The 24,729-nt window shown below is 39.3% G+C and overlaps 1 protein-coding gene across 3 annotated transcripts in view; it reads left to right on the top strand.

The window, feature by feature from the left end:
- ASAH1 (N-acylsphingosine amidohydrolase 1) overlaps positions 1-22,830 on the top strand; it is a 28,288-nt gene extending 5,458 nt beyond the window's left edge. For 2 of the 3 annotated variants that reach the window (XM_003823639.6, XM_003823638.6), the window contains exons 2-14: positions 3,719-3,765; positions 7,928-8,018; positions 9,445-9,531; positions 11,966-12,044; positions 14,703-14,777; positions 16,009-16,054; positions 16,806-16,950; positions 17,489-17,543; positions 17,771-17,852; positions 19,528-19,659; positions 19,767-19,890; positions 20,339-20,395; positions 21,659-22,830. In XM_003823639.6, coding sequence (XP_003823687.3) covers positions 3,719-3,765; positions 7,928-8,018; positions 9,445-9,531; positions 11,966-12,044; positions 14,703-14,777; positions 16,009-16,054; positions 16,806-16,950; positions 17,489-17,543; positions 17,771-17,852; positions 19,528-19,659; positions 19,767-19,890; positions 20,339-20,395; positions 21,659-21,748 — 1,110 coding nt within the window. In that variant the 3' untranslated portion in view covers positions 21,749-22,830. Of the gene's footprint in view, positions 1-2,914; positions 3,126-3,718; positions 3,766-7,927; positions 8,019-9,444; positions 9,532-11,965; positions 12,045-14,702; positions 14,778-16,008; positions 16,055-16,805; positions 16,951-17,488; positions 17,544-17,770; positions 17,853-19,527; positions 19,660-19,766; positions 19,891-20,338; positions 20,396-21,658 lie in introns of those variants that run through there. The other variant, XM_055116329.2, reaches the window with a different exon arrangement.
- Positions 22,831-24,729: the final 1,899 nt, after the last annotated feature.

The following is a 24,729-nucleotide window of genomic DNA, read 5'->3' as shown; positions in this document are numbered from 1 at the left end:
ACCAGAAAAATTAGAGAATTTTCTGACCCAAACAGTCTTTTAAAAGCACTTTCCAGAGAGTTTCTTTTTTTTTTTTTTTTTTTTTTGAGATGGAGTCTTGCTCTGTCTCCCAGGCTGGAGTGCATTGACACTATCTCATCTCACTGCAACTTCCACCTCCCGGCTTCAGGCAATTCTCCTACCTCAGCCTTCAGAGTACCTAGGATTACAGGCACATGCCACCCAGCTAATTTTTGCATTGTTAGTAGTAACGGGGATTTCGCCATGTTGGCCAGGCTGGTCTTGAACTCCTGACCTCAGGTGATACACCCACCTCAGCCTCCCAAGGTGCTAGAATTACAGGCATGAGCCACCATGCCTGGCCCAGAGAGTTTCAAATGCATTGAAATATCAGATTTTTACCACTTATCTTCACTCTTAGGAGACCACTGAGGGGCAGGGAGAAAGGTGGGGAAGGGCAGGGAGAGAGAGAGAAAGAGAGGTACTGTGGGGAGAGGGTTAGAGAGAATTGATTCTAAGTTGGATTTTGTTTCCTGTGATAGGGTGTAAGATAGTATACCATCCAGACCACATAATCTCCCTTCTTATCATCTTTCTAATCCTTACCTATCATCTATTTAAGTTTTTACCTGCCTTAATAGAGTTGTCTGTTATTAAACTGTGTATAAACTTGGGGATAGTAAGAAACTTTAAATAACATTAAATGAGTTCATTATAATTCTGTTTTAGGGCTACTCGTGGGTTTTGGAGCTGTGTCTCCCTGTAGAATTCTTTTTTGAGGGGGAGGAAGTAGCTCTTTTTTCCACCCTACCCCTAAAACTAACCTTTTTGCATAAATGACTTAGGCTCTCATGCCATGTGAGCCCCTGAAATACTGTAGTCTCATAGCTGCCAACTTTCTTATTTTCTCTCACATTTATCCTATTTTCTTGCAGCCAGGTTCTATGCCAATTTCACGTTTGTTTATTACGACCAAGAGGCGTTATCAACCTCAGACTCACTCCACATGTGTTGTTGCTAGCTTGCTCTTTAGTTCTTACCTCTGGGGCAGGTCACATTCTCTCCTAATACTAGACAGAGCATTTTCAACTTTGCTCACAGTTGTCTAGTAAGAAATGTGCCTGTAATTTGATGTTTATTTTGGCTTTGGAACCCAGGGTGTGCAAATGTCATTATTAGGAAGGGATGGGAGTCATTACATTTCACTTAATTTGCCGAGTTGATTCTAGTGATCACCAGAAGCCCTGAACTACGCGCAGATTATTCTGTTAGGAATTAAATTGAGGCGTTGGTTTTATTATCTCTGTGGGAAGCTGTTTGATAGAACAGGGAAAGCCATTGACTCTGATTCTGTCACCAGCTGTGTAACTTTCTGCAAGTCACTAATGGAGCAGGGTTTTACGTCCACAACATGATCATAAAATTAAGCACTTGGGTTAAGTACCCATCACAGTATTCCCAACTCATAGGAAAACAATGGTCAGATAAACAAGAAAATATAAAGCGGAGTATCTCCTCACAGCAGAATTTATTTACAAATTTTACAAAGTAAAATTAAGTTGGAACCCAAATAAGTCTCTAAGTAGCTCATTTATTAGCAAAATAAGGAAAGCCATTTACCAATGGTGGATTAACTAAATTGTATTCGATTGTAGCAGCAGAAGTATTGTGTCCAGGGAAAATGAAATTATTTTACACGTCATTAAGTGAGAACCCTTGTCCTGGGCTTTGGGAAGAACATCAATATCAATTAAAGAACAAAGCATGTGATTTTTGAGTGATTTTTCTTGACTCTCAACATACCGATAACTGATCAGTTGTTGATATTTATTAGATGATCAATGCCAAGTTTGAAGTGACTGAAGAGTTAGCCTCTGAATCATCTGTATAAAACAACTACAGGCGAGGATGTTTTCGAAGAAGCTGAGAAAATAATGATTGAGTATAACCTGCAATGGAATCTGCTAAGATCTATAAAAATTGACAGTGGTAAAAATATTTGTGAGTAGAAAAAGGCTGAGTTGAGCAAATTCACAAAACTTGTGAACATGCGAGGTGTTTAAAGCTCATGGTTATTTATTATAGTATTCCTTTTCAGATATTTTGTGGAAAATATTGGAATCTCACATGTGTTATTGAACCGGCAATATAAACCATGAGCTTCATTTGCTCTTGTGGATATAACCGTCATCATTTCTGTGAATTATCAGAAATAGAGGCTGGATATCCTGATGTCTCTTGTGACACAGCCATTAGATAGCTTGCTAGCTATAAAGTTTTGCAGTCTTTGAGTTCACAGTTGAGACTGAAGTTTTTCTAAACGAGCTGCCCCCAGCCACTGTTACTGAACACGAATGGCTTTGGAAATTAGCTTTTGCTACAGACTTGATATTGTTTCTTAATGAATTCAACCCAAAATTACCAGACAAAGCCAGACATATGTGAGAAACTTACAGTGTGGTAAGGCCAATTTGACAGCTAATGTTTGAATCACAGGTAATGTCAACCTACTTTATATATTCCCCATGTTATCAAAAGTTAAAACAAGATGCTAGACCTCCATTCTTACACAACTTTCCAGCAGATACATTTTCTGTGCTCAAGCTACAGTTCCAGGAGTTTTCTGAGCTCAAGCTACAGTTCCAAGAGTTTTCTTACCTACTCTACTCTATCTTATTTTGGATTTGTACTTTTTTAAAACAATTATTTTACTTTCACAGAACTGGTTCTCCAGAGGAAAGGAGATAAAGACACTTGATATGTTGAATGAGTAACAAAAGAATCATAAATCTGTGTGGACTTTTTTTGATAAGTTTAGGAGAAGATTCCATTTTGCCACTAAGCTTGGACAACTTCCCCTAAAAGAGTCTGTTCATTCCTTGTCTCAGGCAGTGACGTCAGTGTTGGGGGCCGTCCTCACCTCAAGGAGCACAGAGTCTGGTATTGACAAGGAACGCAAACAGATGATTATAAAGCAGTGTCATAAACATGTTGATGAGAGTGTGCACAAATGCTGTGGGAGGAAAGGAGGGTATGAATATTTTCGTATGGAAGATAGATGAAGACTTCACAAGAAAGAAAATGCTTGAACTGAATCTTGGAAGTTAGAACCAGCAGTTCACCAGGTAGGGAAAAGGCATTCTAGCAAGAGGGAATAGCACAGACACAGGCATGGAAGGGTGAGAGATGATAGGAAGTGCCTGCATATGGCTATAAATACTAAGGGGAGTGTCAGGAGATGAGGCTGGGATGGTAAGTTACGGAAAGATGATGAAGGGCCCTGTGCTGTGTGCCCTGAAAATCTGGTTTGGGAGGCAAATCCCAGGACAGGTTGCAATACACATGGCTGATAAGTGCAGATAATACATCCTATCAGGTCATTTACTTTTAGTGCTAAGTCAGCCTCTCTAACATAAATATTTTCCATCTACTTTGTTACATTTGTTCGTTACTCAATATATTTGATGAAATATTAGAGCCGAATTATAACACCTAGCACTTTTACAAATTGAATTGAAACTGAAAATCCACTTAATGGTTTAGGATTTTAGAAGTTTTCTTGGAAGGAAAAGACTTATTTTAAGAGGCATTGAAACGTATAAAAGAGCAAAATCAGACTTGATGTTGTCTTCACAGATTGTTAACTACTTTTGAAATTGCTTATTTCCATTGGCAAGCATTTGTTATTTTCTGAAACTTAATTTTCTTTGCTTTTTAGTGGACAGAGGACTGCAGAAAATCAACCTATCCTCCTTCAGGACCGACGTGAGTAAACATCAGATGATCAAAGCTCCCTTTGACCTTTGTGAAGTTTTTTCTGTATGTAATAATTGCTCATAAACTAATGATAGTGAATAAAATCTTAAGTCATGTTTCCCATTCCGAGACAGAGGTTTGTTTCTCAGATTTGTTTATTATGCATTTGGCTGAGATCTTGGACAAATATGAAAATATCTTCCGATTCAAATGCCCATCGCTAGAGTATCAAAATCATGGGAAAGAAAAGGATTTTCAGCCAGACGCGGTGGCTCACACCTGTAATCCCAGCACTTTGGGAGGCCGAGGCGGGTGAATCACGAGGTCAGGAGATAGAGACCATCCTGGCTAACAGTGAAACCCCGTCTCTACTAAAAATACAAAAAATTAGCCAGGCGTGGTGGCGGGTGCCTGTAGTCCCAGCTACTCGGGAGGCTGAGGCAGGAGAATGGCGTGAACCTGGGAGGCGGAGCTTGCAGTGAGCCGAGATCGCACCACTGCACTCCAGCCTGGGTGACAGAGCAAGACTCCGTCTCAAAAAAAAAAAAAAAAAAAAGAAAAGGATTTTTATTCTCCACTAAATTCTCATGTCTACCATGAAGTGTTTTTCTCATCTTTGACAAATGTAAGGGCTGTATTTGAAATGACCTGTGATTCTCTATGGTGCCTGGATATAAACCACCAAATTATATTGTAACAAAAAATCATAGGCCCTCATATGTGAAACGTTCTCAAAATAAACCTTGGCACGACAAAGCTGTCGAGGACAAGACAGGATTGGAACACCTAAGAGGAGGACCAATGTCATGATTCAGTGTGTTTAACATTAATATTTTTAGTCTAGATTTTGGTCTTTCCAAATCCTCAGTGTTTAAATGGGCCTGTGAGAAAGCCATAATAACAGCTCACAAACCCCTCAGAGGGTACAGAACAGAGAAAAGAAGGAACAGGTATAGGGGGTGGTGATCTTTTTCTCCTACACTGCCCTTTCGCTGAAAGTAGCCTGCTGTTTGTAGGGGGAAACAGTACAACTCTATCTAGTGATATCAAGATGACATTTTCAGTTTGTGCAACATTCCAAATTACTTATGTTGTACTGTTGTTGTCTAAACGATGTATTTTAAATAGCCTCTGTCCCAGATAGCTTGAAACTGTAATAAACTAAATTCTTTTGACTTACTCGCCTTTATGTAGAAAGAGGCCAGTATTTGGCAGGAAGCAATTTAGAGGTAACCAGTTTGGATGTTGTTTGGGGCCAGTGTTCATTCCAGCTCTTTCTTCAATGGCCTGCTGTCTGAAAGTCTTCCTTTCTGTCATCAGTGGCATCATTCTGGCCTTCAGTGACATGTCTGCCTTACTGATTGATTATGTCTCTCTGCTGGTCTCACTGCCCCGATTCATTGAACATTTAATGAGGTGCCTTCCATGTTTAAGGCCGTTTCTACTCCCTTTTAGGTGCACTTTACATGTGTCTATAAATTGAATGCCCTGCAAACCATAAACCTTTCCTGATTAGGCATTTTACTGACTCCTTATTGCCATGTGCATGTGAGTGTGTGTCTACCTATGTGCATACATACCTACATGTATACATACATATGTACTCCAAAACACATACACGTGTATACATGGACATAACTTGTATGTTTCTTTCCTTGCCTTCATTTTTTCGCTAGCTTTCTTTTTATCTCACTAGCCTGCTTTCCTACACAAAAAGCCTCAGCTTTGCTCTTATCCTTCTCTTCTCTCAACTCTATCAATGGATCTTGAGATTTAGGAGATAACTGTGGTATTTATGTACCTTTGAATGACAAACAGACGTTCTGTTCCTTTGAGATCATCCTTTTCAATTAAGTGCGTAGATTTGGGCAGCATCCATGGGCAAATATGAGGAAAGAAAAAGATAACCTGTTTGGCCAGCATGACTAGTCAAATCAATGCTGGAGATAAAGGAACTGATAGCCAGATCACCCTTGAATCCATCTGAGTCCCATTCAGCATTTCTTTCCCACTGCCCACGGGGTGCCTAGCACTTGCTCTCTTATTTGTATATGTGTGCGTTGTGTCACTTGGACTAGTTTCCATGCCACCTAGGTAGACATGTGGGTTCAGGTGATGTTGCTGATATTATGAATGGCATGGACATGCAAACACTAAGTCTCAAAAATGATGAAATGATATTTCTTGTTTGCAGTGAAGTAGGAAAATACACTGTGATAACTACCGTTGATTGAATACCAATGCTGCTAAGTGTTTTTTTTATTTTTGCATTTTTCATATAGTGTCTTCCCTGCTATTATAAGGTGGATACTCTTTTATTCTTATGGGGAAATTGTGGCGCACAAGTTAAACACTGAAATGTTTTAGAAAACTGTTTAACGAGAGGTAAAATGTGCAATTATGGCTAAGCTTTAGTCATTAAAATAATTTCGTTTATTAGATTAACCAGTTCTCTCAAATTCTAATTAGCGCAGGTTTGATGGTAGAGAGGTTTGTGGGGTCTCATCATCCCCACTTCATTGTAATCCCTTCATTGTCCATTGTGTTGTGTTCATCCCCTCTTATCGCGTCTCTGAGATCCATGAACCTACCCAGGACTCTAGGCTGAAAAAGAATCAGGAATTTATGGCGGATATAGAGGCATGATTTGGGATTGGTTGGATGTTATGAGGTGAGGAGCAGCTGATTGGAGTTCATAGGGACGACACGCATAGCTCCAACAGGCCACTGAGTTATCTTTGCTACTAGACATAGAAATCTAAATGCACACTTGAAGGGAGAGGGGAGACTAGTAATACCTGCCCATAATATGGGGAACAATAATTACTTACTGAATTGTGGGACAAAATTTTACATGTGAAATTATGGTCTGTCAGAAATGGAATTAATTTGTTGTGATGAAAAGTTTTTTTCTAGAATATAAGTATTGTAGTATTTCATGTAGATATCAGCTCCTAAGAAAATGGGGAACTTGAAAATGCTTTGAGAAGAACAAAATTCGTTCACTATGATTTTGTTTAAATGTACATTTCCAAAATTGAATATGCTTTTCTTTTCTGTCTAAATCACAACCTGAATGTCTGCTAGTTAACAGTTTCATAAAACCTCATACATATACCAGGGCCCCAAGTTACACAGCATTATTTAGAGAACCAAGTAATTATTTATGACAGTGGAAATATAAATAGAACCACAGTTCATGACTTAGGTAATAACCCATCCCCAGCTATGGACATAAGTCTAGATAACATTTCTATTTAGGAGACTGGTATCATTGTGGCACATACCAGAGTCACCCTGCCAGTCTCAGGAGCAGATCAGTGGAACAGATGATGGTTATTTTTAGGCATAGGTTTATACTGATAAACCACTAAATGGCACACCCTTAAAAGCTATTTCAGTTTAGTAACCAGGGCCAGAAAATAATGTTCCTATAGCAACAAAAATAGTTGTAGAATTCATCCAGCAGAAATATGGCCCAGCTTCACTGATAAGTGACTGGATGTTGCTATATCCTCAGAAATTGCTGCACGTAAGTTAAAGAGTAGGAAGTTGGAGGATATGACAGAATACAGCTTGGGCTTGGACTTTGTACAGAAAAATGAGAAGAGAAGAGGTATATAGTAGGGAAGATTAGGATGGCTGACAGAATCATGAAGGTTCTTGAAGCTGATCGTGGGAAGATAATACATGTTGCCATCTGGGGCTTAAAAGGTGATCTTCCTGAAGGCAACACTGGAGACATTGGTTTGGCAATAGTGTTACACTCTCTGAGAGAGAATTCTGAAACTGGAAACCAACTGGAGAATTGTCTAGAGCCCAGACTAAATCTTTGCAGATATTTAGGAGAAAAAAAATGCCAGGTATTTCCCGTCAGTGATAATCAGGTTAGAGCTCTTAAGCCATAGTTGATTTTTTCATAGAAAACCAATTCACATGAACCCTCCCTACTAGATCATTCTATTCCAGGATTTCTGTGACCGCTTATGATTGTGTTCTCAACCTAGAAGCACTAGGTAGAGAATGAACTTTCTTTCCAAATTTTGGTTTGGGTAACCAAATTCTACACTGTTGTTAAGACTATGCCTCTCATATATCCTTATAGATGTATCTAACTGCCCCTCACAAAAAACCCTTTCATCATTTCAAGATGATACACCTCTCATTACAGGTACAGAGGTCCAGTTCCATGGTACACCATAAATCTTGACTTACCACCCTACAAAAGATGGCATGAATTGATGCTTGACAAGGCACCAATGGTATGCTATGATGCTTAAATCTTTTATTTCTTTATTTTTATTTTTTATTTTATTTTATTTCTTTATTTTTATTTATTGATTGATTTTTTTTTTGTTTTGAGACAGAGTCTCACTCTGTCACCCAGGCTGGAATGCAGTGGCACGATCTCAGCTCGCCGCAACCTCCGCCTCCTGGGTTCAAGCAATTCCCCTGCCTCAGCTTCCTGAGTAGCTGGAATTACAGGCACCTGCCACCATGCCGGCTAATTTTTGTATTTTTAGTAGAGACAAGATTTTGCCAAATTGTCCAAGCTGATCTCAAACTCCTGACCTCGAGTGATCCTCCCACCTCAGCCTCCCAAAGTGCTGGGATTATAGGCATGAGCCGCCATGCCCGGCCATATTTCTTATTTTATTTATTTATTTTCCCCCCACGGACCGTGGAGATTCTATATTAAATCTTTTATTTCTAACTTTATTAAATATTATTGTATTTTTAAAAGAACACTTCATGAAATTACCCACAGAATAGTTTAAAATTGTGCTTTTGATAACTTTCTGCCCTATACGTTAAGTGACAGCAGAGGAAAAGAGGTCATTCCTCTGTAGCCTTTGTTCTTTTTTGTAAACTTTACCTTTGTTTCTTTCCCTTTATGTCATCTCCCTTCATGTAAATAATTAAGAATCAAATTCACTTTAAAGATAAAATTAGACTTACTGTATTAATATATTAATCGAGGCCAGGCACGGTGGCTCATGCCTGTAATCAATCCCAGTACTTTGGGAGGCTGAGGCAGGCGGATCACCTGAGGTCAGAAGTTCAAGACCAGCCTGACCAACATGGTGAAACCCTGTCTCTATTAAAAATACAAAAATTAGGCCAGGCACGGTGGCTCATGCCTGTAATCCCAGCACTTTGGGAGGCCGAGGAGGGTGGATCACGAGGTCAGAGTTTGAGACCAGCCTGGCCAAGATGGTGAAACCCCGTCTCTACTAAAAATACAAAAATTAGCCAGGCATGGTGGTGCATGCCTGTAGTCCCAGCTACTTGGGAGGCTGAGGCAAGAGAATCGCTTGAACCCGGGAGGCAGAGGTTGCGGTGAGCAGAGATCGTGCCATTGCACTCCAGCCTGGGCGACAAGAGCAAAACTCCGTCTTAAAAAAAAAAAATACAAAAATTAGCTGGGAATGGTGATGCACGCTTGTAATCTCAGCTACTTGGGAGGCTGAGGCAGGAGAATCGCTTGAACCTGGGAGGCGGAGATTGCAGTGAGCCGAGATGGTGCTACTGCACTGCAGCCTGGGTGACAGAGCGAGACGCTGTTTTAAAATATACATATATAAATTGTCAAATAGCACTCTCTTTTAGCTACATATGGGTAAGCCAAAAGGTAATCTTGACAGCATTTCATTATGTCTTTTAGTAAGCATTTTATTTATTTTTCAGCTAAAGGTTATAGTGAATTCTCTGAAGAATATGATAAATACATTCGTGCCAAGTGGAAAAATTGTGCAGGTGGTGGATGAAAAATTGGTAAGAAATATTATTTCTCACAATAAATGTTAAGCACATAGAAAATGCGCTGGTATTTATTTAAAGGCATAATTCAGCAACCTCTTCGGAGGGACTTGGGCAAATCTGCATGAATCTAGCTCACTGTCAGAACTTCAGAGGGACTTAAATTTGGGGAATTGGTAATATTAGGGTTACAGCATAGCAAATTATGGTTTCGTAAAAGGGGATGGGACTACATTACGACATTGGGCAAATAAACATATTTCATCTGGGAGTGTGGTATTTCCTTCCCTTTATGTAGTGAGTTCACTATTGAAGACTTGGTTTTTTTTCTTAAGTGTCTCAGGGACATCCAGAGATTTTTTTTTTTGTAGATATGAGCAAATGACATACTCAGCCTGGCCCCTTATTCTGTAGAGTTCCTCAGTAGCTCTGACCCTGAAACTCATTTGGGCTGAGTGTTTCTGTGCAATCACCAAACCATTTCATTTTCATCCTCATCATGCAGGAAGACTCCATTTCTCAGCCCCGTTTTTGTTGACGCAGAACCAATGAAACACCTAGGGCCTGGCCCCTAGAACTGTTAAAGGGATCCTCATTGCTCTTGATGGCAGATTTTGGGCATTAATGACATTTGGGGTTGGGCAGCTTTTTTTTTTTTTTTTTTTGAGACCTCATCTCACTCTGTAGCCCAGGCTGGAGTGCAGTGGCATGATCATAGCTCACAGCTGCCTTGATCTCCCAGGCTCAAGGGATCCTTCTGCCTCAGCCTCCTGAGTAGCTGGGACTACAGTCACGTGCCGCCACACCCAGGTAATTTTCTGAATTTTTAGTAGAGACGGAGGCTTGCTGTGTCACCCAGGCTGGTCTTCCAACTCCTGGGCTCAGGCGATCTTCCCGCCTCAACCTCCCAAAGTGTTCTCCCAAAGTGTTCTCCCAAAGTGTTGGGATCATAGGTGTGAACTGCCATGCCCGGCCTGGGTTGGATATTTCTTTGTCGTGGGCTTGTCTACATTTCAGGATGCCCAGCCTGGGGTGGGTGTCTCTTTTTTGTGGGGCTGTCATGTGCATTGCAGGATGTTTACCAGCATCCCTGGCCCTTACCCACTGGATGCGGGTAACACCCCCTCAGTTGTGACAACCAAAAATGTCCTTAGATGTTACCGAATCTCCCGTGGTCGAGAATCATTGCCCTAGCGGCTGAGTGCTGTGGCCACATCCTCCCTATGACACTTGTACCTGCCAAGCACCAAACCCATTATCCCTCACGTTCATGCTCTCGGAGCTTTTGTTTCAGGCTATCCTTTATGTTCATACTTACCGGACTTCCTCAAAACAAAAAATGCTGGCAGGAGCAAAAGAGGATGAGGTCTCCACGTTCCCCATATGCCTTAATCTCCCCTCTACTCTGAATGTTATCAGGGAGGGCAACATTGCAGAGAGTTTTTGTGCCACGCCGTGGAATCGGACAATACTGGGTTTTAAGGCTGGATCAGTCACATACTAGCCTTGTGTCCTAGGGAAAGTTTCTTAACCTATGAAACCTCAGTTTTCTCATCAGGGAGAATAATAATTACTAATATATATTTCATATGGTGGTTGTAAGGGTTAAATGACATACTGTGTATAAAGCATAGTGCTTGGATGTAATAAGTGTTTAATAAATACCCATTACATCACATTTGTTTGTTAAATGGCTGGAACATTCCACTTGGGGAATGCTTTGAGTTCCTAGGGAAAAAAAAAATATGTTTAGGTGACATTACATGTAATTACCAAGTTGGTTAAAAAAATGAGATTCTTGAATTTTAAGCAGATTATCTCAGCAAAAGGCCGTGAACTTAAGTTGTGATCTAGATGTTAGTAGTTGCCATTGAGAATAAATAGATGATGTCCACCACTGAATTTGCTCAATGTCTCTGGTTTGCTAAAAGAATGCAGTTACTTCATCTTAGCTGAAGATCAGCCATTAACCATGACACAGGGCTATGGATAGAATAGTGCAGGTTTATCTCTGTGAGTGTGGGAAGGAAATGGTAAGAAGGGTATATGCCGATGGCTAGAGGGTGAATTCGTGCAGAGAGATAAGGAGTGCTTGTTATGATGTTTTTGTGGTGTGGGTCAGGTTAGGTCATCCAAGTGGAATTACTCTCGTTCCTGCCTTCTCTGGAGAATGATGGAAAAATAAGGCAGGAAAAACAATCTGAGAATCTGGTCTCTGTATAGGGGCCCAATATTCAGTATTACATAGAATCTTTTTATAACTACATGATGTAAAAATGCTTTAAAAAATAATTCCTATCACTTATTGTGATAGCAGTATCTAGAACAAATTATATGTCAAAGAACTAGATTTCAAAGCATGCTTTTATTATTATATTTGTTTATATTATATTGTATATATTTTATTATTATTATATTAAATGCTTTTATTAATATATTTGTTTTCCAGCCTGGCCTACTTGGCAACTTTCCTGGCCCTTTTGAAGAGGAAATGAAGGGTATTGCCGCTGTTACTGATATACCTTTAGGTAAAGTTCACTTAGAAGCTTTAAAAAAAAAAATAATTAAATTCTTTTACAAGTTTCCATTGAGGTGTGATATACATACAGCAAAGTGCACAGGTCTTAGATATACAGCTCAGTGAAGCTTCAGAAATGCATGCATGCATGTAGCCATGACTCAGATCAAGATACGGAAGAGCCCAGCACTCCACGATGCTCCATCATGCCCCTTTGCAGAAAATACTGCCTCCTCCAGTAAACACTATTCTGATGGCACTATAGATTAGTTTTGCCTCTTTGTGAACTTTGTATAAATAGAACTGAACAATATGAACTGTCCTGTGTGATTTCTTGTATTTCATTATGGGTGGTGTGCTATTGTATCAACAGGGTATTTGGGTGGTTTTCAGATTTGTGATATTAACAATAAAGGAATTATAAATATTGTAGTACATTTTGGGGGAGTTCTAGGTACTCATTTTCTGGATATATACCTAGGAAGTGAACTGTTGTGTTATGGAGTAATTGTGTGTTTAGCCTTATAGATTCTGCCAAACAGTTTTCCAAAGTGATTCCAGCAGTTGACAATCAGCAGAGTATGAGAGTTTCAGTTTTCTCCTTTGATAATTCTCCTCTCGATAGTGTCAGTCTTTTCTTTTTCCTTTTTTTTTTGTTAGTGTCAATCTTTATTTGAGCCTTTTTGTTGAGTGTCACAGTATCGCATTTTAGTTTCAATTTGCATTTCCCTGATGACTAATGAGATTGAACAGTTTATTGACTTTTTTTTTTTTGGTTTCTTTGTTTCTTTTGGAGAAGGGCTTGTGAAGGTCTTTTGCCCTTTTAAAAATTAGACTGAAGGAATTTTTTACATACTTTGAATATAAGCCCTTTGTCAGATATATGGATTCTGAATATCTGCTCCCAGTCTATGACTTTCATTTTTATTCTCTTACTTTTGTCTTTTGATGAACAGAAATTTTTAATTTTAGTGAAGTCTAATATCTCAGTCTTCTCTTTTATGAGTAGTGCCTTTTGTATCCATTTAAGGAATCTTGGCCTACCCCAAAGTCATATATATATATGCTTATATATTTTCTTCTAGATGTTTAATGTTTACTTTTTACATTTAGGCCTATCATCTATTTTGAATTATTTTTGTATATGCTATGACTTATGGGTCAAGCTTCAGGTTTTTCTCTTATGATATATCCAGTTAGTTAAACATCATCAATTCAAAAGGCTATCCTTTCCTCAGCAAATTGCAGTAGTGTCTTTGATATAAATATACAATACATATATATATATATACACACACACACACACACAATGTGTATCTGTATATACAATCAGGTGATTGTATATATGTTGTTTTGTTTGGGGAATTACTATTGTTTCATTTACATATTTGTCTTTTTGTCTTCCCTTATATCAATACTATTTCACCTCAGTTACTAAAGCTTTATAGTAAGTCTTCAAATTAGGTGGTATAATTCTTCCAACTTTGTTTTTCTCAATATTTATTTAAGTTACTGATTTCTCTGAGCAGTATCTTTTATTTTCAGGGAGAAGACCTTGCATGTCATTCGTTAAAATTATTCTTAGATATTGATGGTTTGGGAAGCTATTTTTAAAATTTCAATTTAAGCTTTATGGCATGTAACGAAAAAGATTTTCCCCACGACCCCAAAGGTTTTATCTTTAAGCTAGCAAAGCAGTAGTGTCATTATTTTAAATAGCCAACAGTACCTTCATTTGATAAGAGAGATGATTGAGAATTTGTGAAAATCAGTAGTATTTATCAACAAAAGTGGCTAGTTTTGTGTGCTGCTTCTTTAAAAAAATCATTTAAAAGATAGCATACTGGAAATATGTACTTGCTGCCTTTATGGAGAGCAAGTCTAATTCCTTTATTATGTAAAGAACTCTAGCAACTCAATACCAAATAGAAATACCTTATGGATTAAGAATAACATCATGTATAAGTGGTGTAAATTCATATAATTATTATAAATTATTATAAATGTATAATAAAATAACTAGAATTTCACCAAATTAGAAATTTAATGGAAATAAAATAAACATTGGATTTGGGTGAAAAAAACATGTTGAGCTTAACATGTTAATGTTAAATGGGACAGAAATACAATGTGCTGCCTACTTTTGAATTAAATGCTAAATAGCAGTATTATACATTTTGGGAAAATATTCAAAAAATAAAATACCCTAGAATGGAGTTTCTTGGCAGCTCTGTACTAATTTTAATAGTTCTTGAATCTCCTTTTTCACCTTAGAAATTTTAGTCACACTTTAAAAATCTGGGCAAAATATATGTCCAGCAAACAGCCAAGAGCCAGATGTATTAAATGATCATATTTACGCTCCCAAAAGAAAATTCAAAATGAAGCATGTTGATAATAAACATTTTGGACGTGATGTTGGAGAACAATTGCAACCTGCCCAGATGTTCAGCTCGCCCAAAGGCTGCCTCCTTGGTGACTTGTTTCATCTTGAGTCTAGAGAGACCAGGCTGGGGAAGAAAACCACCTCCAGCCGGCCGTTCCAGCACAGCCCCACTGGCCAAAGCACACACTCACACAATGAAAACACTGAAACTTTTTCTTAAAACAAATTTTTCTCCCATTGTCATGGTTCTGTATATTAACACAAAATTTTCTTTTCTCATAGGAGAGATTATTTCATTCAATATTTTTTATGAATTATTTACCATTTGTACTTCAATAGTAGCAGAAGACAAAAAAGGTAATTGTGTGCTGAGGGAGGGTGGGCAGCATGAAGCACTACATACAGAAAAATCTTCTAAATGAAATTAGAACTTCTAAAATTTGGGCTTGCTATGTAAATTCTGTGTATGTTGCATACAGCTTTTTATTTCTTGGTAAATTTTTGTGATTGTACTGAAAATTTTCCTTATTTTCAGACTACTGTACTGCCTATTAAAGTTGATTTCAGACATGCAAAAAACCTGGAAGAAATGTTTCAGGGCTAGAAACATTCTTCTCTTTCTCATAGTTTACTTCTACCCATCTACATGATTTGATAGAAGTGCTCGCAGGAGGTGCTTCCTTATCTTCGTGTATGTCATGACATCTGTCCTTTTCTTGAGGCCCAGAACACACATTCTCCCATCCTTTCCCAGCCAGGCAACCCAATGAATACCAGCCTCACTTTCCCGTATTTTTCCTGACTGGTTCCCAGAGTACAAAGCACAGGACAACTTCACTAACTCACCCTGATCTTTGACCTATACTCTGGGTATAAATCTGCCTGTACCTTACCCTTGAGATGTCCTGCTCTAGGGGATGGTGCCTGAAGGGAAACATTTGATGAATCACAGTAATTGAGGCTCAGATTTCTGTGTCCTGGTAGAACCATGTGATAGTGAACCAAAACATGACCATTGATTCCTTTTCCCATATTCTGATCTTACCTGGAAACCCGTGCTCTCAAATTTTGTGGGGTTATCTGGCAGATTGACAGTGACAACAGTCCCATCTGGTGAAGGCTTAGGATATTAGGATATTTCTTACTTCTTATTGTTTGAAGAAACAATTGTGAATATAAATTAATCAAAATTAGAGGCCAGGCACAGTGGCTTACCCCTGTAATGCCAGCACTTTGCGAGGCTGAGGCGGGCGAATCATCTGAGGTTGGGAGTTTGACACCAGACTGGCCAACATGGTAAAACCCCTTCTCTACTAAAAGAAAAATACAAAAAAAAAAAAAAAAAAAAGTAGCCAGGTGCGGTCGCACATGTCTGTAATCCCAACTACGTGGAAGGCTGAGGCACAAGAATTGCTTGAACCTGGGAGGCAGAGGTTGCAGTGAGCTGAGATCGCACCACTGCACTCCAGTCTGGCCAACAGAACGAGACTCTGTCTCAGAAATAAATTAATTAATCAAAATTAATTGTCCAGCTTTGATTTAGAATCTTAACTGCTATTACACGTCTCTTCTGTCTACCTTCAAATAGGTCATCTAATACATGGGAGAAACATGGATTTTGGAGTATTTCTTGGGTAAGTACAGAACAAAGGGTCAGGCATGGTGGTTCACGCCTGTAATCCCAGCTTTTTGGGAGGCTGACACGGGTGGATCACGAGGTCAGGAGTTCAAGACCAGCCTGGCCAAGATGGTGAAACCCCGTCTCTACTAAAAACATAAAAATTAGCCAGGCGTGGTGGGCATCTGTAATCCCGGCTACTTGGGAGCCTGAGGCAGAGACTTTTTTGAACCTGCAAGGCGGAGGTTGCAGTGAGCCGAGATCGCGCCACTGCACTGCAGCTTGGCATACAGAGCCAGACTCCATCTCAAAAAAAAAAAAAAAAAGAACACAGAACTGTTTCGTTCTGTAGGAAGAGTAGGTTGTATTATATTGATGATAAGTCCCAAGTCACACCCAAAATGTGGTCATAAGTGAAGATAAATGGATTACTTGAGTGCTGAGACAAGAGGGACATGCTCTTCTATTTTATGTGTCCATCTTGACCTTTCTGAAAAAATAAGAATATTGTAATTAGCATTCTGTGTTTGAATCTGAGGCTCCCTATTTATAAGCTGTGTGATATTGGGAGAGTTACCTGACTTCTCTGAACCTCAATTTTATCATTTGGAAAACAGAATAAATACACCATATTGTAAAGTTCTTGTTAGGATTGATCGTGGTGACTCGGTAAATAAAGCTCCTAGTGTAATGCCTGGCCCTCATCATCATGTTGATCATTACTATCACTGTGTTTCTGAAATGTCACTGAAACATGTCTTTTATAGGTGGAACATAAATAATGATACCTGGGTCATAACTGAGCAACTAAAACCTTTAACAGTGAATTTGGACTTCCAAAGAAACAACAAAACTGTCTTCAAGGCTTCAAGCTTTGCTGGCTATGTGGGCATGTTAACAGGATTCAAACCAGTAAGGAGTCTGTTGTTACATAATTATACAGGTAGCCTTTTGTCCTATTACTGTTACGTAAAAGTTGAAATCTAAGAATATGAGGACCTAAAGGGAATATGAAGCCCCATTTCACCCCCTTGTACTTCTTGTCACTTCATAGGTATGAGATCTCGTGGTAGAGAAGAGTAGAAAGGAAACGGAGGTTTCTGAGCCTGTTCTGGGATAAAGAGCATGTGGCCGGGTGTCAAGGGCTGGGAGTCACAATCTGATTTCTAGTCCTAGGTCTTCCGCTCACTTAGGCAAGTCAGGCGTTGATTCCCTGCCCTTCAGTTTCCTGTCCAAAAAGCGTTGCCAGTGATACCCCACCTACTTATCTCACATACTAGAATAAAAAATGCTTTGAACTTTTTAAAAAGCCTTTTATGGTTTTGATTTATTTTTGCCTTCCCCATTACCCAAGCTAGGCCTTTATATCCCACTCTGAAGTACAGTGAGCGACAGGGCCTTAAAGCGCATGGTTGATGTTTCTGACTTCGTTGCTTTGTCTTTTTCTCAGGGACTGTTCAGTCTTTCACTGAATGAACGTTTCAGTATAAATGGTGGTTATCTGGGTAAGTAGAGCATTCTCAAGTGAAATGGGAATCTCAGAGGTTTTTTATGAGGAAGGCTGGACTGTGCCTTCTGGTTACAAAGTCCAACCTCTTCCGGTTCCCGACTGGTTACAAAGTCTAACCTCTTCTGGTTCCTGACTGGTTATATAGTCCAGCCTCTTCCGGGTCCTGACTGGTTACATAGTGTAACCTCTTCCGGTTCCTGACATTGTGTTCATCTCTTCCAGGTATTCTAGAATGGATTCTGGGAAAGAAAGATGCCATGTGGATAGGGTTCCTCACTAGAACAGTTCTGGAAAATAGCACAAGGTAAAGTGTTTCGTTGCTTTATATTAAATATTTATTTTAAATTACTCATATTAAAAAATAAAAATATTTGTCAAGCTCCAGCTTAACAATCCTTTGAGGAACTATTGCAGAATTTCTTAGGTGAACCTCTGACACTCATGTGGAATTACTCATGTTTTCTTTGTGCAGATTGTGTGTTTTATAGCAAAGAAATGAATTACTTAAAAAGCACTAGGGATACTGACATTATGAAAGGCACCTATGAATATTTTTGGTGTACAGAAAAAAAATGACCCACACAAAAAAGAACAGTCATACAGTAAAATCTTCATTTAAATGGTAGTACAGACCAGGCACAGTGGCTTATGCCTGTAATCCTCACACTTTGGGTGGCTGAGATAGACAGATGACTTGCACCCAGGGGTTTGAGACCAGTCTGAGCAACATGGCGAAACCCCATCTCTATAAAAAATACAAAAATTAGCCAGGCATGGTGACACGTGCCTGCCTGTAGTCCCAGCTACTCAGGAGGCTGAGGTGGGAGGATCACCTGAGCCCAAGGAGGTCGAGACTGCAGTGAGCTGGGATCAGTCCACTGCACTTCACCCTGAGTGACAGAGTGAGACTCTGTCTTAAAAAAACAAAATAAATAAATACAAAATGTACTACATATTAACCTGTAAGTTATATCTTGCCTTGGTATAGAAATCTTACAATAGCAAAACTGCCTTTCCTTCATTCAGCCAGCACTGCGTCCAAATAAATGGGCATCAATCCTATTTTTAATACTTCCCAGGGAATAAGATTTAATGTTAGTAGTGTTCTTTGATAACCCACTTCAATTTTTAATAGTCCTAATTTTCAAGAAGGTTTACTTTCTGTTCTCTAAGTCCTACATACTGTAATATTATTTCCCTTTGTTCTGTTGTTGAGTGAAAGGCATGGACAGTAAGGGTGGAAGATGATCTCTTGAGGCCACTTTGTTTCTCCTTCAGATTAGAGGGGCTTCCTAAGATTCCCACTTCCCATCTCAGTGTTCACCATACAGGGTCAGGGATTGCTTTTCCCAGAGGCATTGCTCACCATCCTTTTTTAGAAAACACATTGTGGCTGGCCATGGTGGCTCATGCCTGTAATCCCAGTACTTTGGGAGGCGAAGGCAAGAGTATCGCTTGTGCCAAGGAGTTCGAGACCAGCCTGGGCAACAGAGTGAGAGCCCATCTCTAAAAATAGAAATAAATAAATAACACATTCCTTAGATACTTGTTTTTCTTTAGTTTCTACAGAGCTAAACATTTCCGTTCTAAGTCATCTAAAAATGTTTCCCACCATCATCCTCAGCAAACTAACACAGGAACAGAAAACCAAACACTGCATGTTCTCACTCATAAGTGAGAGCTGAACAAAGAGAACACATGAACACAGGGAGGGGAACATCACGCACCAGGGCCTGTCAGGGGGTGGGGTGAAAGGGGAGGGAGAGCATTAGGACAAATACCTAATGCATGTAGGGCTTGAAACTTAGATGATGGGTTGATGGGTGCAGCAAACCACCATGGCACATGTGTACCTATGTAACAAACCTGCACGTTCAGCACATGTGTCCCAGAACTTAACGTAAAATTTTAAAATAAATGAAGTTATTTACTAAAATTAAGAAAAAGTTTCATTTTTCTTTTTAAATGTTTCTATATAGTTATGAAGAAGCCAAGAATTTATTGACCAAGACCAAGATATTGGCCCCAGCCTACTTTATCCTGGGAGGCAACCAGTCTGGGGAAGGTTGTGTGATTACACGAGACAGAAAGGAATCATTGGATGTATATGAGTAAGTAGGTTTGTTAAAGCAAAAGAAGTAGAAACAAAAGCATACACTGACATACTTTGAGTTTTAAGGCATGTAGCCTAAGAGGGAATCTCTCCTTTTGTATCTAGACTCGATGCTAAGCAGGGTAGATGGTATGTGGTACAAACAAATTATGACCGTTGGAAACATCCCTTCTTCCTTGATGATCGCAGAACGCCTGCAAAGATGTGTCTGAACCGCACCAGCCAAGAGGTACCTTTGCAGGGTCATCTTTAGAAAGAAACTGTTGCCATGAAAGATTCTCTTGGTTCTGGCATTTTTCTTTGGCCTTCAAGTAATTTATAAACGTCCTATTTTTCCTAGTATCTCTAGCCACTCTCCACTGATTTTTTTGTTTCGTTTTCTTAACTTAAAGAGCAAAATTGTGCTGTACTTTCCTTTTCTGGTTCTAATGCTGGATACCACTCTGAAGTTGAATAACAAACAGGCAAGAATTTAAAAAGGGGAAGGAGAGAGAGGAAAGTAATCCATTGAAACTGTTACCTGTGTTTCTAACAGTGACTCCCACAGAAACTCTACTGCGGGGATGGAGGGGAGGTTGATTAAAGAGTGTCTTGGTTTCTAGTGGCCCATGTGTGTAGATAAGGCTGTTGGCTTCTGTATTTAACTTACTGAACAAAACTATTTTCTTGTGTTTTAGAATATCTCATTTGAAACCATGTATGATGTCCTGTCAACAAAACCTGTCCTCAACAAGGTATTTTAAATGTTATATGTATATTTGCCTTTTAGGGAAAGAATTTGGCCCTATGTTTCATCTTTCTCTGTTATCTTTGATCAGTTTGAGCACGAAAGTTATGTTCAGCTGAGGACTGATTTTTTTATTAAAAAATGTTTTTGTGTGGCTAAAACTGTATTTTGGAATACAAGAAAGAAATTGATCACTGAGGCTTGATAGGTCAGAATATTGTTTATAGCTTTATTTACATAGCATTTGAATTAAGGCTAGCATTTTACTCTTATTGGTATCTATTAAAAATCTCACACTATATAACTAACACCTAAATGTCAACAAAACAAAGTCTGAAGTCCATTTTCAGACAGAGCTCTGTGTCTTGGTGGGTTCGGGTTTCCCTTAAACTTTACTACATCTGTGTATCTTTTCCCTACGCTATAGTTTTAAAAAACTGCAAAAAGTTTCCTATCATCCCACCACTCGCTAACAATCATTCCCTGAACGTTCTGAATATGCCCCCCTAATTATCCCATTTGTTCCTTCTTTTCTTGGTCCTTCTCCACAGCTCTCCCTAAAGTAAACATGCCGCCTTTACCCTGCCAGGACAAATCCCTCCGGCCTTTAGCATCCAGGTCTCCCTGGTTCTCACAGGAAGCCTGCCTTCAGTTCACGGGCCCTGCCATACTTGCGTTTTGCCTATACCATCTTTGAGCAAGTCACAATCTCGTGACTTGTGTTTGGGTGTGTGCCTTGTGATCTGGGTGCCTGCAGTTTCCCCCGCTGTATTGGAAATGCTTTAAGGATAGGGATAGCCAAAGCTCCACGGTTTTTACTCCATAGGACACCGGCAGGTCTCCCAGGACTGCCAGCTGTGGTTTTTACTCCATAGGACACCGGCAGGTCTCCCAGGACTGCCAGCTGTGCGTCAAGGAGGGTTAAGGCAGACTTAAAGCATTGGGGGTGGAGCAATGTGCTGTCAGGAATAAGCTCCTATAAGGAGCTGGAGATTCTTTCCTGAGCCTGTTTATATTCATTACCTGAAACAGTGATCCTGTTGAAGTTGTTTGCTTTAGTTATTTGGTGAGACTTTAGCTAATTTTATATGATTATACTATATTAATATAAATATATACATTATATAGCATGCTTTGCATATATTAACAGTTATATTGTTTAATATTAAAGAACTTCTAAAGCAAATTCTACAAGTATAGAAATGCTAATATATATCAGAACATCTCTGAAGTGAAAACGTCCTTAAAGTAAAAATAACTTTTCTTTCAGCTGACCGTATACACAACCTTGATAGATGTTACCAAAGGTCAATTCGAAACTTACCTGCGGGACTGCCCTGACCCTTGTATAGGTTGGTGAGCACACGTCTGGCCTACAGAATGCGGCCTCTGAGACATGAAGACACCATCTCCATGTGACCGAACACTGCAGCTGTCTGACCTTCCAAAGACTAAGACTCGCGGCAGGTTCTCTTTGAGTCAAAAGCTTGTCTTCGTCCATCTGTTGACAAATGACAGACCTTTTTTTTTTCCCCCTATCAGTTGATTTTTCTTATTTACAGATAACTTCTTTAGGGGAAGTAAAACAGTCATCTAGAATTCATTGAGTTTTGTTTCACTTTGACATTTGGGGATCTGGTGGGCAGTTGAACCATGGTGAACTCCACCTCCGTGGAATAAATGGAGATTCAGCATGGGTGTTGAATCCAGCACGTCTGTATGAGTAACGGGACAGTAAACACTCCACATTCTTCAGTTTTTCACTTCTACCTACATATTTGTATGTTTTTCTGTATAACAGCCTTTTCCTTCTGGTTCTAACTGCTCTTAAAATTAATATATCATTATCTTTGCTGTTATTGACAGTGATATAATTTTATTACATATGATTAGAGGGATGAGACAGACATTCACCTGTATATTTCTTTTAATGGGCACAAAATGGGCCCTTGCCTCTAAATAGCACTTTTTGGGGTTCAAGAAGTAATCAGTATGCAAAGCAATCTTTTATACAATAATTGAAGTGTTCCCTTTTTCATAATTACTCTACTTCCCAGTAACCCTAAGGAAGTTGCTAACTTAAAAAACCGCATCCCAGGTTCTGTTAATTTAGTAAATAAACAAGTCAAAGACTTGTGGAAAATAGGAAGTGAACCCATATTTTAAATTCTCATAAGTAGCATTCATGTAATAAACAGGTTTTTAGTTTGTTCTTCAGATTGATAGATAGTTTTAAAGAAATTTTAGTAGTTACTAAAATTATGTTACTTTATTTTTCAGAAATCAAACTGCTTATGAAAAGTACTAATAGAACTTGTTAACCTTTCTAACCTTCACGATTAACTGTGAAATGTACGTCATTTGTGCAAGACCGTTTGTCCACTTCATTTTGTATAATCACAGTTGTGTTCCTGACACTCAATAAACAGTCATTGGAAAGAGTGCCAGTCAGCAGTCATGCACGCTGATTGGGTGTGTACATCTGTGTTGGTTTGGAGGAGGGGGGTTATTATCAAGAAATACAAGCTGAACATCGTATCTGAATTAAATAACAAGGGTTATGTAAGTGGGTTATTAAATATGACTAAACGGTCACAATCTTACTCTTACATGACTGATACCACCTCTTAACCAGATACTATCAACCCAATTTGCAGGTGTTTAAAGGCAGTTTTTCCCCCAGATAGATGGTGCTTCCACAAAACTTTAGTGATTCCAAGATTACTTTAGTGAAACGAGGAATTATAAGAGGATTTACATGAAAATAGGATTTAATTAATGAAAAAAAAACTTTACTCAGATTTTCTACCTCTTATAAAAATGAAGTCAGGTCAATTTGATGTATTTTTTTGTTAATGTAATAACCTTTGATATGCCTGATAGTAAAGAGGTGAGATGCTAATTGTTTCAGACCGATTTCTCCGGAGTAAATCAAAGTTTACAAGAAATAACAGGTATTAAGATTTTAGGAAGTAACTGTTTAGTGGTAAAGCAGTTTTAAAATAGGATATACAGGATGAGCCTGTTTATATAACACTTTATATATGTACTTATGCATAACTAGATACACATCTAGAATATCAAAAGATGCCTGGGAGGATATTAACCAAAATGCTGACTGTAGTTCCTACTGGATAATGGCAAGTGCTATTTTAATTTTGAGAGGACAAAACTTAGTAGCCATTGGACATTAATGAGACTCTATTTTTAGAAATACTATAAAAAAATAAGGTCCAGGTTGGATCCAAACCATGGGCTACGTCTAATTTCCCTGCCAAGTTTTCGGGAGTTTGATTGTGAATGGAAGGCTGAATCCTACCTGTATTCCTTCACACATCGAGCTCCTCAGTCACTCATCTTAATTAGAGCTCCTGCTTATCCATTTATGTACCAGGCCTTGTGATTGATAAGGTGCTTGACCTAGATTACCTCCTCAGCAAACCCCGGTATCACTTGTAATCACACTTGCCAGCCATGGAAGTAACTTGCTGAAAGTTGCATTAACAGAAGGGCTTAGAGCCAGGGTTTCAGCCAGGTCTGTCCAACTCCTGTGCTCTTATGACACCCGAATTCTTAACTTTACAAGTAGGATTGAGAAACAGCTCTGTCTTATGAGACCCACACTTCTGCTGCCATGGACCAGGCCACCCTGCTGAGCCTGGACACCACTGTGTCACTGCCTTCTACTTGTTCTGTGTCAATTATTAATGTTCCCATAGGGATCAGAAACCCTTTGGTGTTAGGAGGTGACAGGTCACCTGTTTTTGACTACCCTGAGTCTGAATCGTGCTCAGCTTGTGGGGAATGCGTTAAGAGCTCCTCAGTCTTTCTGTGGCTGTGACTGAGGAGTACGTGAAAAATATGAATAGTTCAGAAATTTATAAAAAGTCACTATAAAACCTCACACAATCATTATTGAAGTTAGTCTCACAAAGTGAAGGATAGTTTTTGTTCATTGGTGACAATTTACAAAATACTTGCCAGCTTAGCCTCACATATGACAGATGTGGCCAGCAGGCTCCAGACCACACCGAGCTGCATGCTGGCCCCGTCTACAAGCCTGGGGAAGTGTGGCTGGGCTCCTCAACCTTCACAGCTCGTGGAGGTTGCTCAGCTCACATGAAAATCAGTCCTCTCTTTTTCCCTAGGGCACTCCGACCCTCTTATGTTGATAAAGTGGGTTTCCCAGCCAGGTGGCACAGGGGATGCTAGACTGGTGTGTGTTGGGCAATTCTCTGTGGCAGTTCTGGACATCTTCAAGGATGCTTGTCTAGGCAGAGGACAGATTTGTTTCCTGACTACGGTAATAAAGATCATCATCTACCTGTAGGGCAAAGGTTG

The sequence above is a fragment of the Pan paniscus genome, chromosome 7 (genome assembly GCF_029289425.2).
Source record: "Pan paniscus chromosome 7, NHGRI_mPanPan1-v2.0_pri, whole genome shotgun sequence".
In the NCBI taxonomy this organism is placed as follows: Eukaryota; Metazoa; Chordata; class Mammalia; order Primates; family Hominidae; genus Pan; species Pan paniscus.
Note: the sequence above shows the minus strand (reverse complement) of the source record. Positions and strands in the feature narration are given on the sequence as shown.